Below are 16,662 nucleotides of genomic sequence, written 5' to 3'. Positions count from 1 at the left end.
TGTCTGCTAGTATACCAATTATTTTGAATAAAAAAAATTCTAATTAGAACAGATTTATTCGTAACATAAAAATCGTCATAACAATATAATAAAAACAAAAGAATTCATATATAATCTTCATTAATATTTCATTCTGAGTATTGTTTGTTATGGTGGTGTATTCAAATTCATCAGATCCGACTTGATTATTCTCAATTTGTAATACTATTCACTCAGCACAACACTTCAGATTTTGACTTCTTTTTTTCTTTTCTTTTCTTTTTCAATGGCACTTCGGTTTCCTCATACGCTAGATTTGATCAGTACATGGATTTTCATCACTTTCCGCTATATGTTTCTTGGATTTTTTATTCTTTTTCTGAATTACAGATACATTATCTAATTGAGCTTCGTGCAAATCACAATTAGAAACTGTGGAGTTTTTTTCTTTATCTTGATGTTTAGATTTCTTTGGTTTCTTCTCTTGGACTATGTCATTTTCAATCAGTTTAGAAGATTCTGATTCTTGATCGACCTCTGACTTTTCCTTTAATTTCTTTTCTTTTTTCTTTTTTTTCTTCTGTTCTTGTTTATTTGTGTCATCAGTACATAATTCAGATACTACAGTTTCTGGTGATAAATCATCTTTATCTGATTTTTGTTTTGATTTTTTATGTTTATTAGTATATTCTGAACTACTATCAATTAATTGTTTGAATTAGCTTCATTATCTACAGAACATTTGGATTTACTTTTCTTATCTTTGATAACCAAATCTGTATTACTACTGTTCGTAATATCAAGATTAGTTTCTGAATTGATGGTATGTTTTTTGTGCTTCTTTTTCTTTTCTAATTGTATATCAGAGTATGCTACTTCATTGTCAATTTGACTATTTTCACTATTCATGGATGAAACTTCTTTGACCGACTTGTGCTTATCTTTTTTCTTCTCTTCTTTGGTATATGATTATTTTCTTGATCATCAATTGTACTATCAATATTTTGATCAGGGGTGTCAATTTGAATATTTTCTATATTCTCAGGTGAAATTTCTTCAAGAACTTGTTTGTTTTTTTATTTTGTTTCTTTTTCTTCTTAGGTAATTGATTATTTTCTTCATCATCAATTGTACTATCAATATGATTTCCATTATGTTGACCATGAGTATCATCAATACTATTATCTATTAAATTTTCTTCATGACTGCTTTCTTTTTTTCGTTTCCTCTTCTGTTTTCGTGTTTCTGTAATATCAACTTCACCTATTTTTTCCTGTTTTATTTCCTCATTCTCGTTATTAGCACCTACAAAGCCATTTAAAATGCTCTCACTAGTAGTTGCTTCTTCTAAATTCATTTTAGGTTTTTTTATTTTTGAATTTGAACTCATAACTTCATTAGATTCATCAGCATTTTCCTTCTCACTCTTCAGAATATTCTGATTATCACTGCTAGTAATTTCTTTATCAATATTAGCACTCTTCTCTTTCTTAATCTTTTTTGATTTCAACTTTTGATCATTAGTATTTTCTTCTTTGAGTTCTGTTTTAATATAGGATTTATTATAATCTATTGATTCATCATTTTGCCCTTGGTCATTTTCCGGTTTGATATTATTTCTGATATTATTATTACTCATGCCATAATTAACCATATCCGTGTTACCATATTCATAGTCATCTTCAGGTTCTTGTTTTATTTCCTTCCATTTCTTTCCTTTGACATATACATCACGCTCATCATGAGGAGCTATTCTTTCAAAAACAGCTATGAAAAATCCATTAGTGTAATCAACCTCTGATTTGGAGTAAAGACAATTTTCACCAATGCCCTCGTATTTATCTGAACCGAAGCTTAGCCATTCTTTCTTCAGCAGCTCTTTAGCTGATACTAACCGAAACTGCTTTGTTGTCTCAAGAACCTAAAACAATTGATGATTGTAAATAAAAATTTCTCATGGTGTAGTGTTAGAGATTCATTGCTAATTTGATTCATTAAGGTTAAAAACTTTTAAATAAAACTGAGCTTATCAAAATTAAGAAATCGATTACAATTATAATATCATTTAAGAGGGTATTCAGGTCTAAAATTGAAAAAAAAAAAGTTTGTTTTTTTGCATATTTTCAAAGTTTGGCTGTTTAAGAATATGTGTGCAAGAGGGATTTTCAAAATTTGAATTATTTTCAGAGATACAGCTGTTTGAGCACAATAATCCTCTTCTGTTTCCTTCCTCGACAAAACTTCAAACATGATTTCTATCGATTCTTATACTAAATCGATTTACTTGAAATTTTTTACTGAATCTTTTTTATAGACTTTTCTTCAGTATGAACTATGCTCATCCTCAAATTCCAGTTTTTATCATTTTTAAAAAATTCAAGAATAAAAGTTTTCAGACAGTCGTTATATTGTCAAAAAAAAAAATTTTTTTAATTTGTTACCATTGCGACATTATTCTAGATTGATAATATATAATTATTTTTTCTTCAACGAATGAAAGACTGAAATCAGGAGAAGCCAATTTTTTGAGATCCCCTACTTCATCACCTTTATGACTATTTTGAATTTTCTTTTTCTTATATTATCAAAACATCAATTAATAATTTGCAAAAAATATATGTATAGCAAAAATATAGTTTGCGTTTTTTATGGTCTTTCAAAAATTGCATTAAATTCATGTTCCAGACCAGAATACCCCATTGATTTGATACAATTTAACTATGAAAAGTGCTTCATGCTACTTATCATCAAATATAGATGGATTTTAATTGATGTTTTGTTTCAAGAGCACCAATATACTTTAAAAAACCTATGTATGTATTATAGCAAGAATGTAAAAACTATATGATTCTTACTTCTTTCACAACTTGTTCATTTTCTTGAGTATGTGTCGAACATGTTGAATATAAAACTCTTTTAGCTTTGGGAAAAGCAGTCAAAGCTCTCCTTAATATTAGAATTTGAAAACCAGCTAATCTTTCTAATCTCTTATCTTGAATGGTTGGAGCGGCGGTTTCTATGCGACCTAACATACCTAAAACAAACATTATATTATGAAAAACAACATTATTATTTTGATTATACTACTAATAGATTCACTGCTGGGAATATCTATAATAAAATCCTCAAAACATATATCAAATGATATCTATAATAACCCAATGTTATTCCATTTTTATATTATTAACAAACTGTGCTCATTGTTTATCTAATAGATTGCAGAATAAATTTAATTAGGAACGAAAACATAATGATTTCATTTTACAAAAAAATAATGACTTCATCTTTCAAATCAAATATTCTTAATTCTTTTTCACTAACATGATTGTTGTTGAAGTATTATTTTCACTGAAAATGTTTGTTTTTTGTCAAATTAGCTTTTTTTTATCCACTGAGGAAGTCAAATTTGTATATATATATATAACCATAATTACCTGTGCCTGAACAACTAGGGTCAACTAAAATGTATTCAATGTCTGGACATTGCTCATCAGTAATTTTAAGAGCGTCTTCATTTATAGTTTTCACACAAGTTGAATTGGTTGCTTGAACAATATCAGACAGAACACCATGCCTTCGTGTATCTTTTTCAATTGCATAAATTGTTCCCTTATTTCCAACTATCGCTGCTAAATGGGTAGTTTTCATTCCTGGAGCAGCACACATATCTAAGACATTTGAACCAGGTTCAGGTGCTAACATATGTGCAGCCATGCATGAGGCCTAAGAAAATAATATGCATTAATAATCAGTAATAATTACAATATAATAAAATCATCTAATGATGATATGATCTATAATTAAATTAATGCACAAATTAGATAATTCATGCTTATTTTATAATATTACATATTCATTATATAAATATAGAAATAATAATTATATATTTATATAATTATAGAATATATTATATATATTATGATAAGGAATATTTTTAAATCACCTTGTCTTGTAAAACAATGTGTCCTTGTAAATAGCATTGATAATCATGAAATTGTGTATCAGGCGGAAACACAAGCAGTTCGGGTATATGAAAGTCCGGTATGAAATGTTCAGCTGGTAGTTCTAAAACCACTTTTAAAAAATCTCTGTAAGTCCAATCGATGTTATGCCGAATCAAAGTCCATCCTTCGTCCCTAAAGCCATCTATTGCTTCTTGCATCGTCAGAGTCAGAGTATTGACCCTTACATATCTTGGATGATAGAGTTCTGGCAGTTTTTTATCAGTCGATAATGCTGTTAATAAATGACAATGGAAATAGATGTTAAATGTTCAAAACAAAATATTTTTCATTTTTTATTTTGAAATCATTACATGTTTTGTTATAAGAAAATAATTGATATATGTAAAAGTAGTTAATTCGATACATTTGCATTTCAATTCAAATAAAATTCAAGTAAACTCAAAAACTTACTTCTAACAATTTAGACTGGTTCATCAATTTTCTATAGTATGGATTTTACATTAATTCAAAACATGTTTTAAAAAAAACAAAATATACAACTACTTTTGTATTAGATTGGCAACCAAGTAACTTTGGATTTTTGTTAGAAAATCAAAAATATTATTTTCATGGAACTAAATAACTTTATTTTGTAATGAATTGCCCATTTTGATCAATAACTTTTTGTCATCTTTCAAGCAGTATCATTATCTTACACTATCAGATTTTCATTAGCCAAAAACTGGATCGGGTACAATATAACACCATAAAATTGTTCACCACTCAAAGGGTTTTGTTAAGATCGAACGAAAAAGTAATCAGAGGTTGAAAGGTCAGAACTGTATAAAATATACAGAGGATGTAACAAAACACTCTAACGAGAGTTCAATTATTTTTGCTGAATAGCCAAAGACATGTGATAATGGAATAAACCACCACTTTGATTTGTTAATTAAGGCTGCTTTTCTTGTTGTTTAATTTCGTTAGTTGTTCCATACAGACATCAGAATTGATCAATTGAGTGGATAGTAGACAATTCCTTTGTAATCAAGTTCAGCCGGATGATCAGACTGTTTTTCATCTTTGAGTACAAAAATCACCAGAAAGAAATCTGGCAAACCAATTTTGACACTGAAATTTTTTTAAGCTTTCGTGACCATAACTTGCTAGTAAGTTTTTGTGAGTTTAAGATGTCTTTTTTTTTACATTTGCAGAAATGAAAGAGCAAAATATAATTCATTTTCCAATGCCAAACAAAAACACAATCAGTCAAAAAACTCTTTTTACCAGTGATATCTAATTGCTTACTATCCATCAACGAAAGGTATTTTACATTTGAACTACGTCAGCAAATCTAAAAATTCAATTGAAACCATCTGAGTGTTAACACCGCAATTACTTAGTTGCCAACCTAATCGTTTCACGTTTTATTACAAAAATAATTATATAAAATAAAATGTAATTAAATTAAATTTTCCAGTAGTATCTTTACATATGAGAAACCAAATTATTGAGAAAAAGAAATATATTTCACATGTATACAGAAAACTTTCACACAAACAGAATACTAAATTTAATCAAAACTATAAATTAATTATTCGTCTTTGGGTTTAGGGGGTTCAGGAATAACACTTTGGTCGATTTCTTTTCCTTCTTCATCATACTCTTTTTCATGATATGCTCTATACGCATAGGCTATAATAACTGCATTTGCTGCTATAACGGCTGTTAATACAGAACAAGCCGTATTAGTAAATCCTACAATATGCAAATGCTCTGCTAAATAATGTCTCGTGCCAAAAAATGCAGCAAATGGGAATGTAAACATCAGGACACTGTATATAAATAAATAGAACATAGCCCAAGTAGCTTGTTTGGAATGTGCAGGGGTCCTAAATCTAGGCAATTCCGTGGTCTCATTCTCAGTGGTGCTAGTTTCCATATTGTAACGATCTGCAACAAACAAGAATATATGAATTACCTTCTTTAAGTTGTTCGGGCATTCCAGTTGAAAGATCTCTCAAGACTGCTTGAAATTTTTTGCTGTAGGTTAATATTGTTTTAACGGGCTTAGCGTCCGAGACTAATTTGTCTTTTTTGCCCCATAATAATTCTGTCATAAGCACTCTAGCTAACCAAGGATCTAACCTAGGTTCATTGAACAAAATACTCGTTCTTTGTATCAATATATCCAAAACTCTAGCATGTTTTAAGGTCTCAAAAACTAAAGCATTCAAAGTTTTGATATTCTGAAATAAATAAAAAAATATATACATACCTGCGTTTTCTAATTTATATACAAACAGAGTCACATGCTCTGACAAAAAGTTAGGTTCGAATGTTTACTACTTACGACGTGGGTTTGCTCGAATAATAATTGTTTGACACCTTTGCCATCTTCTAAGACCTGCTTTATAATTTTGCAGCAGTTTTATAAACACGATGAACTTTCACAGAATGTATAAACATTTTGTTATTATTTATTTATCACTAACTTAAAACTATTCAAAAAACGTGCATGAAAAGATTATAATCAGCGCGAACTTCAGGACATTGTATGTCAAACTAGACTTGTTTGACACTAGCTTTGGCGGGCGATTCAAATTTCATACACATAAATAAATATGAATTTATTATATTGTAATAGTATGTTATTGACATTGAACAGCGATAAGAAATAATTAATTAGTAACTATTAAAAAATAATTTCTTAGATCGTGAATAAATATGACACTAAACATACACTAAAGATTTATACTAGATCTTGATGGCAAATATATATATAAACAAGTATAAAAGTAAAAATCAAGTATAAATATAATCATAGATAAAAGAAGAGTATAATATAATTTGAATATAATATAATATAACATAGTATAGTATAATATAATATAATATAATAATATAATAATATATAATATGAATACATATATTATATTTTATTATTTTCCATTATGATGGCAACTATAAAGGGCTCAATTGAAAATTAAAAAGATTTGATAGCTGTTTTTTAACGAATAAATATAAGTTTACTTAATAAATTTAGGACATAGTATGTTTTCTATGTATGAGATTTGGCGGTCGATTCAAATTTCATATACATACATAAATATAAATATGTTACAGTTGTTCTTTGTTAAGATTAATCAGCAATAGCAAATAATAAATTAGTAACTATAAGAAAAAATAATTTCTCAGATCGTAAAAAGGATTGTAAGGATTTATACTAGACCTTGATGGTAAGAATCTACTATAAAAATAATATAATGAAATATAATACATTCTATTTTTGTCTATGCTAAAATTATTTGATAACTGATAACAAATGATATTAATTTACTAAATACATGTTATGATAATTCTACTTTAAATTAATAACTAAAAATTCTTTTAATTGCTAAAAGAATACAGAAGAAATGTGATGTGAATGACAAGGAAAATATAAATATTTATTAAGTAAATTAAATATTATTATATTATTTATTAAAATAAAACTTAAATAATACAAAGGATATTTTAGAATATGAGAGTCATATTCATATTCGTATATTACTTAAAAAGTTATTAATATTAACAGATTCGCATATTTTAATTTTGATTCAGATATTTTAAATTTAATAAACTGAATAAAAAATGTATCTACCCTACATGTGATAATTATGCCAAATTTAATTTTATTTAAATGTAATTATATGGATAATATATTCAATTATTCATACATTAGTAAGGAGTATTATTAGGTATCTTTTCTATTAATAATATTACCAATTTTTTAACAATACATATTAATACTAAATAATTTTATACTAAATTACATAAAGTTTGAAAAACACCTATTTACTTAATAATTTCTTAGAGTTTAGTTTGAAGAAGATAATACAGATGTTTTAGTCAAAAGCTAATCTTGGTTTTAAGTCATATTCTAAATATTTTTCAATAGTGTAAAAACCAAATTACTTAAACATGTTAAGTAATTTATAAAAAAAATTATTTTCCAATTCCCTAATACCTGATTGCAATTTGTTAAAAAGCAATAATCTATTGAATTAGGTTGGTTAAAGTAAAAAAAATGAACAAGTTATGAAGAATATTCATAAAATTTAAATAAAACCATTATTACTTTTGATGTTGTATTTTTAGGTTATTTGGTTTTTCATATTTTCGTATTTTTTATAATACTAAACCCACATTTAAAGTTTAAATTAAACTTTTCATGACAATGTTTCCTGACCATGTTATCTCTTGTCAAATGGCGGTGGGTAAGGTGGTAAAGATGGTAAAAATTTGAAGGCAATTCCAGCCGTTGTTGGAGGGTCGCATGGGTCTACATTTATCAAATAATAATGAGCATTGTAGACGTCTTCTATACCCACATTTAGGGGTCTTGAAGTGGGTCGGTATTCCACTACCGGAATGTGAGTTATTAATGGCAACTTGGATGGGTCGTACACATCTGTACAGCGTTCTCTGAAAATAGATATTTGAAATAAATTATTAAATTTGAAGTAGCGTCGTAAATATTCGGTTTAAATAAAATTTATACAATGTTTCATCTATATATGTACAACAATGATTTAATTCACATTTTGTTTTTTTTAAATATTTACGAGGGAAATGAAAATATTTTACTTAACTTCTAAAAAGGCATTTAAATTACCATCGAGCCATTGTTCAAAACTTTTTTAAAAAAGTCATTATATACTTCAAAGTCTACTAGCTGTACAAATAAAAATTTCGCAAATATAGAAATATTTCAAAACTCCTTAATTTCAGTTATCAATAAATTATTTAAAAATTTTCTAGTTTTTTAGTAATTTTAATTTTGAAATAGTGGTGCATAGCATCGTGCCTTAAAGCAAATTGCTGGAACTAGAGCTGAATTTTGATTATTTTTGAAAACTGGTTTAAAACTGTTTTTTTTCTCGGATGTCTGAAATTGCTGGACCTGCCTTCCTAAAAATTTAATCATTTCTTTACTCCGCTAATACAAACGAAATACATTGTGAATCATTCAAATTGGACTCTTAAAAACTGAATTGCTATTTTATGCACTTCTGCCCCGTATCTCCGAAATGGCTAGACCTGTCTGCGCTGATACTAATCACCACGTCTCCCCATCAATACTAATTGAATGTCTTTGGAATCATCAAAATCATGCACGCACACATCCATGCACACATATATACAACAATTTTTTTAAGGTTTGCCAAAATTTTCAGGTACCTTGGAAACGTAAAGATATGCAAAAAGTTTTCTTTTCGATTTTTTTGCGATTATGTACTATAATTAACTACATGGGAAGTTAAAAATTAAATGTTTTATTTGAGATTTTAATAACATTAAAATAATTAAAACGTCTCGATAATTTCTAATATATTTAAATACAAATTTCAAAATATTAAAATCGAACTTGGACTCATTCACAATTTCAGAACTTCTTTGAATTTTGAATTTTTCCAAAATCTAAAATATCTAAGTCCTTTATTTTAATGTTTCTAGAAAAAATCACTTATTTCTCAATCAGTTTCACAAAGTCTATTATATTACAATTCTAGCCATACAAATTTTGCTCATATTGAAATATTTCATAACTTTTTCTTAAAGTTAAATTGTTAATATTTAAAAATCTTCAAGAATTTCACTAATTTTAACGTTGATACATACATTACCATACTTTAGAAATGTCGTTAATTTCGAATATTTTTAAGATACAACTTTTTTTTTCTAAATTTTTTTTTCTATGGCAATCAGAACACATATAATTCTATGAGCTATTTGGGCTTATATCATTCACTTACACACAATTATTATGATAAATATTATATCCATAGTTGGAGAATCACTCCAATGGGTGAATATGTCACCAATACAGTTCATATGCGCAATATTTTTCAAATTTTCAAAGTTCAATGTTCATAATATTTTTAACAAAGTGTTCGTCGTTTTGATTTTTTCAAATTTCAAAGTTCAATGTCCATTATATTTTTAACAAAGTTTTTGTCGTTTTAATTTTTTTAAATTTTCAAAGTGTAATGCCCATGATATTTTTAACAAAGTTTTCGTGGTTTTAATTTTTTCAAATTTGCAAAGTGCATGTAGTGCTAAAGGTCGTAAATTTCAGTATATTGAAATCGAACTCCAGAATTTTTGAATTTTGAACATTTTCAAAATTTATAAAATGTCAAAAAATCCATTATTTCAAAATTTCTGGAAAATTCTCTGATTGACGTTTTCATTTTTTGTAAAGTCTATTATATTAAAGCTACACAGTTTTAGTAATTTTATAAACTGTATAACTAATTATTATATCATAGCCAAATTAAATTTTAATAACTATATCATTGTTTATGACTTACCCGCAGTTGTTCGACGCATAATGATAATGTTTTCCGCAAGGTGCCAAAACCAAACGCGGCCGTCGCGCTTTTCTCTTGTTCTTTCGAGGGCATGGGGGCCCACAATGATTCATGTTGGTTTTGATAATCGAGACTTTTGAATTTTGTAAAGTTATATTGTTTTTTTTTTATTTTTTATATTTATATATTTTTGTTTTTTTTTGTTTTTTTTTTGTGACTTGGTGAAGTTTAAAATTTAAGCAAGATTTGAATAGATTACTTGGATTGTAAATATTTTATTTTTTTAAATCTAGGGTTGATTGTTGATATTTATATATCAGAAGACTTTATATTAGCATACAGAAAACGATACTTTCGAATAAGTTGAGTTTTTGTACAAAATTTGCTGTTGTAGTTTTGGACTATATTCTAATAGGTCTGACTGTCACTTTTATTAATGTATTTATTTTTTATTCTCTATTTTATTTACAACGATTTACAACTGTCCAGTTAAGGACATTTAATAAATTTGGGGAATTTACAATTGTCAGTCGTAAAGGGACATTGTATACTAAATGGGCATGTTAGAAAAACAACTCAATAACTGTTTTCCTATTCGTTATAATATTAACAATATTTTTTTGATAATAATATAATCTTAACCATTCACTTATAAATAATTTCTTATAAATAATGATTAGGTTATATCAATCTTTATCAGAAAAATTGATAACTTAAATTCAGTTTTGCTTTTTTTTCAACCTTCGTCGATAGTTCTCTGTTATTAATGAAAATTTGTCCTGAAATTTCTGTATTATTTCTATATTAGTCTTATGAACACTGCCCATACTACATTATGAATGTAGTATTTATGCCAAGATTTTGTTAATTTTTAATACACTGACCATATGAGATTACTTACGGTTAAGGTGGTTAATTTTATTTTAAATTACTCGCATGTTGAATTACACATAAAAACAGATTAATTTCAAAATTTATTAATATTGTACTAAATAAAGACATGAGGTGTATTTGTATTTCATTCGTAAATGTCGCAATAGGATGCCATTAATGAAGTTATATTGATATTAATTCTTTTTTTTTTTTATTTTTCTATCATATATTTTTCAGCCAGTTTTTAATTGTTGCTTTGCATCAATTTTTTCTGAAAATTTTAAAACAGATTTCAAAATGTTCAGCCTTACACCTTGACTAATTTTTTTTAAAATAGCATAATTATTTTTAATTACCTGATTATTTTCATACAAAAATAAGCGATAGTTACTTTTTAATTATTTAGATATTTATACAAAAACGGTAAGATATTCATACAAACATAAGCGATAGTTAAATTAATAAAATGCTTTTTTATGAAAATAGTACGGAACAGAAAAACTTAATAAATAGTAGTTAAGAATAAAAATGAAATATTTTAATATTTTCAAGTATTAGGTTTTTGATATAATTACTTTAAATTTTTAATTTATTTAAAACCTATAGTTTTTGCGTAATAATATTTGAAATCGCTTATTGTGTTAAAAAATCTAGGTACTGAACATTTGGTAAATTAATAATTCAACATCGATTTATTTAATCAATACATAAATAACCAAAGATTTTTTACTGAAAATCGTTTATTTAGTTTCAATTTTATATTTGATTAAATTCATGAATTTCTTCGATTTCGATAAAAAAAAAACAGATTTTTAAAATTTCCAATCAAATTTTACATAGTTTATATAAAATTTTAAAAGTTTACCTAGGTTGAATTTTATAAGTAATTGTAGGGAATTTTTGGATTTGCAATTTTTTTATCTCTATATTGGAAATTTCTCGACTTGCCTACCGAATGATAATGAATTCTGTAAACCACTAATACGAATCTAATATTTTTTGAATTGGTTTAACCGCTTCCTAAATCGCAAAAAATGTATCAGAACTTTTTTTTACTAAGGTTTGCCAAAACGATCAGAAAGTGTTGAAAGTAGAGATATAAAAATATTTTTCATAAATTTTTGTCGCGTACAACAATTTTTACTATACCCTATGATATGTTAAAACAAATAAATTTTATAGATGGTGTTCATTTCCAATTCTAAAAGATTGAGTTTAAAAGTCACTTGTTGTTTTCACGCAAATATTGTTTATAATTGCGTGTATAAAATATTTGGTTTATACATTTAAATTATTTATAGTATAATCATATGCAAATACGGTTTTCCTTCGCAAAAATTGCTGATAATGCTTGCATAGCAAGTTTTACTATGTACAAAAATATTTTGTTACACAATTTATGTAAATCGATATTTTGGAATAATGTATGATTTAATATTATTGTTAGTTTCAAGTCGATTTATAAAATTTTCAGGTACCAAATAATAACTTATTATATCATTATATGCAATTAGACTCTGAAAATCTGACGCAATTGGTTTTCTTCTATATAACCTTGAACGTAAAACTTGTAAAACTTATATCAGTAACTGAAAAACTAAATTTGTAACTAAACAGTAACTTTAAATGAAGCTTTATTGCTAATTTACTTGCTAAAATTAGTTCGAATGCTTCATATTGTCTTCGATACACGATACACAATAGTGATTTGAATCTATTTTTTTTAATTGCAACACGTGTATAATTACAAGTTGATGACATTACCAAAAGTATGCAAAAACGTTTTGATAATTATTTATAGTATAGATAATATTACAAAACTATAATTGGTATATTTTTAACATATCACTCGAATATTTTTTAACTCCAATTTATAAAACCCAATTGTTGACTTTTTTTTTAAATGTTATGGGTTTGTTGAAATCATATTGAAACTAATTTACATATTTATTTTTTAGACAAAACTTACTTTAACTTAATTTATTAACTTCTTACTTTAAGGTAACGGTACTTTTGTACTTTGTGCAGAAGTTACAAATGTTTTACCTAACTTAGGATTCCATATGTGCAAAATTTTCGTCATTTGAATTAAAATAGTTAGTAATCTCTGCTTTTTGTTCATAAAAAAGCAGATTGCAGAAAAATCTTAAATATTAAAAAAAATTGAATTATTGTTTGTAATTGAATAACAATAATTATATACATTTAAGTCTGACTAAAAAAAGATTAAATCTCTAAAAAAAAATCACAATGTTAAAAAAATATTAATAAAAATAAAATATTTAAAATAAAATTTTTAAATTTGAGTTTTTTTTAAATTTAAATTTGGATTTTTTTTTGTTATAATTTATTTTAGTTAATCAAGACTTCAATGTCTTATTTACAAAATTGTTAGGTACAAAAAATATAAAAAATACAATAAATTGAATATAAAATGAAACAGAGTTAAAAAAAATAAAATATAATGCATATTAATATAGAAATTTCTATGATTACATCTACAAAATATTATAAAAAAATAATTGTTGCACGATGCACAATAATTGAAGGACGATACACTGTTTGAATCAAAATAGATAGCAAAATTGTATGAATAATAGCTAAGGTAAATTAATAATCAAATTGATATTTTAAATTTATTGGAGATTAAATAAAAAACAAAACATTTCAAATTTTTAAAATGATAGAGTATTTTAAAGATATATTTTTGAAGTCTGTATACCGCCACGTAATTATGAAATTTATTAAAATTCTTTATATTTAACTCGTTATAATTTAACCCTTGTAGCTGTGGACTGTATTAAACACTGATTTGTTTTGTATTTGTATGTATTTGTTGCATTCTTATTACAATCACTGATTTATCACTAAGTTATAATGAAAGAAGATTTATTTATTGGTTATTTATTATTAACTTTATCTTTAGAAGTGGACAATTAGTTTCATTAAATTCTCTCTTACCCCCCTCTACCAAGGGTAGCAACTATTCCGTGTAAAAGATCAATGCCATGAATATTGTCACCTTCATGGCCAATGTTATAAAACTAAAATACGTTCGAACAAAATCCAAAAATGAATAAGTTCGAAATTTTGACCTTCTGGAAATAATATGTAAAATATTCGAAATTTTGAAAAAATCTGTAATCTGTAAAATATTTCCAAAGGATTTGGGGAACATGAATAAGAAATTGGTATCACAATACCATGCACTTGCAATGGCACGAAGTTGGAATGCATTGCTCGTACCGAATAAAGGTGCTCAATAATTCGAGCATTGTCGAAATAATTCGATATTTTTGCTGCAATTATATTCGATCATGAGTCCATTATAAATTTGGTTTGACACACTTATCAACAAAATGCCGATGTGGCAATCAAGCTTCGAAATCAAAAATCAAATCGAGCATAGCTCATCAAATTCTGAGCATCGAGTAAGACATTACGAAATGACACGATGTGCTCTAGCACATTAGTCTATGTGTTTTGAAAAAATCGGCCGGCTCAAAGTGACAAAGTGGGGGCCCGTCGCACTTTGCATTCGCACATTTGCGCCCAAAATCAGGGCCGAAGCAAGGAAACAGGGGAGAATCCAAGAGCTTAATTCTGGAAAATAGATAAACAAAAGCAAAGATGAAGTTTACCAACAATTGTGATTAGTATATTTTATTATAACTAAAAATTGCCATCCCAGATTTGACTTAAAAAAAATATGGTCAACTCATAGTATGGATTAGTATTGGTGCTAGACAAGTTTGATATACATTAGTACTGTAAGAAAAATAGTATATAAATAACATTGATGCATCAATTAAAATTTTAAATTAAATCAGAAATATTAATATAGGATAGGGCGGAGCACAAAGATTCAATTTGATTTTTGGTACTACTGTCAAAATCAAATGAACTACATCATAGCACACGTGTCAAACACATAGGAGACAGATACGTTTCTTCACAATCTTAAATTTTATTTTTAATTTTGAAATAAATCTAAAAAAATAATTATATCATTATAGTTTAACCTTTTTAATATAGGGTAGAGCGGGCTTAAAGGTCCGAAAGAACAAGGTTCACCACCAACATCTCAAAACAAATAAAGTTAGGAATATTTAACAACAATGATTGAAAGTAGAGGGAAAAAATGTGTAATCAGCCATCGCCTTAAATCAAGCATTATCGCTATCAAGAGATAAACGGCCATGTTTGAAAGTTCAACTTTCATGAAGCTTTTGAGCCAAAAATGAATATTAATAATAATTCGCTTAGATAAGTTAATTAATTTTGATACTACGGGAATCTTATTTACTAAAATCAGCGTTGCATAATAATAAATGAGAATTTTTGAAATTATTATTTCAAATTGACAATTGACAAGATGTGCCCTTAGCATTTTAGATTTTTAATGCCAACATTGGCTATTTTGATAGCGTAAGGAAATAAAATTAACCAACAAGTATTTTTAATAGCAGTTTTAAAATTTTACTCTGTAAAAAATAAAAAAATGTAAATATCAACCTATACTATTTAATACAGTAATTTTATAAATATTTAGACTTATTAATAAATATTTTTTATATAATCTCAGTTTCTACATTATTTGTGAATTTTTTTTGTCGAATATATTATTACTGAAAAAATAATTACCATAATAGTTTAAGAATAATAGATTTCATAATTTTCACAAGTATTTAATATATTCAAAATCAAGAATTGTAAAAAAATTTACTTTTGTTCAAATGTATTACTTATATTATGTTGTAAAACGAAAAGCTTCAGTAATTCACCATAATATACAGGGCACCACTGCATAAAAGCAATGATTAATATTTATTTTAATTTTTTATTGTTTTTTAATTAAAATAAACATTGTTAATCAGCAGGTGAAAAATACGGAGGTATAAATAATACTCAAAAGGCTCTGTGTCAATGAAATTAATTTTATAAAATGCTTTAACTAAAATTCGAAACCATTTATACTCAAATACTAACATGAATACATTTGTAAAAATAATCATTTTTATTTTTCTGAGAATCACAGATAAAAGTAATAAAAAGTAATAAAATGATAAGTAGCAATATAAGATTACAAATTTATTGTGATAAATAAAACTACTATATCAATATTCCAATTGATCAAGTTATTTCAATCAATTGTGTCTAGCAAAAGTTTTAAGGGCATTTTGAGCATTTTTTGTTGTATTTTCATGCTTTCTATTTAATTCAATGTATATTGTACGTGTTCTGTTATACTCGTACATTAGCAAAAATCTATTTAGAATAAAGTATATTAGTATATTAGTACTTATAGCCAAGCTAATAATTTTGATTTTTGATACCAATATTTTTTATATTAGCTTTTTTATTTGCAAACTGTGTCCCTTTTGTCTTTCACTACAATTATTCTGTGATTGAGTTGACATGTAAGGAAAACTTCATCCATCTATTTTTCCTCAACTAAAATTTATTCACTTATCTTTTATCACTGTACAACATAATTCTTAAATTTTAAT

General features: G+C 26.2%; 2 protein-coding genes across 2 annotated transcripts in view; both read right to left on the bottom strand.

The window, feature by feature from the left end:
- Positions 1 to 289: 289 nt before the first annotated feature.
- Positions 290 to 888, bottom strand: LOC113374741 (glutamic acid-rich protein-like). Its single transcript, XM_026614713.1, has 2 exons — positions 732 to 888; positions 290 to 630 (listed from the first exon to the last, which is right to left on the bottom strand). The coding sequence occupies exons 1-2, from the start codon at positions 886 to 888 to the stop codon at positions 290 to 292; spliced, it is 498 nt and encodes a 165-aa protein (XP_026470498.1).
- Positions 889 to 1,012: 124 nt separating this feature from the next.
- The window catches only part of LOC113374740 (probable 28S rRNA (cytosine-C(5))-methyltransferase), a 35,955-nt gene continuing 20,305 nt past the window's right edge, over positions 1,013 to 16,662 (bottom strand). Inside the window, exon 6 of the mRNA XM_026614712.1 lies at positions 1,013 to 1,900. Within this exon, the coding sequence (XP_026470497.1) occupies positions 1,013 to 1,900 (888 nt within the window). The remainder of the gene's footprint in view (positions 1,901 to 16,662) is intronic.

This window comes from Ctenocephalides felis, unplaced genomic scaffold (genome assembly GCF_003426905.1).
Source record: "Ctenocephalides felis isolate EL2017-DRISC unplaced genomic scaffold, ASM342690v1 CF-g0.4_SCAFFOLD_01886, whole genome shotgun sequence".
In the NCBI taxonomy this organism is placed as follows: Eukaryota; Metazoa; Arthropoda; class Insecta; order Siphonaptera; family Pulicidae; genus Ctenocephalides; species Ctenocephalides felis.
Note: the sequence above shows the minus strand (reverse complement) of the source record. Positions and strands in the feature narration are given on the sequence as shown.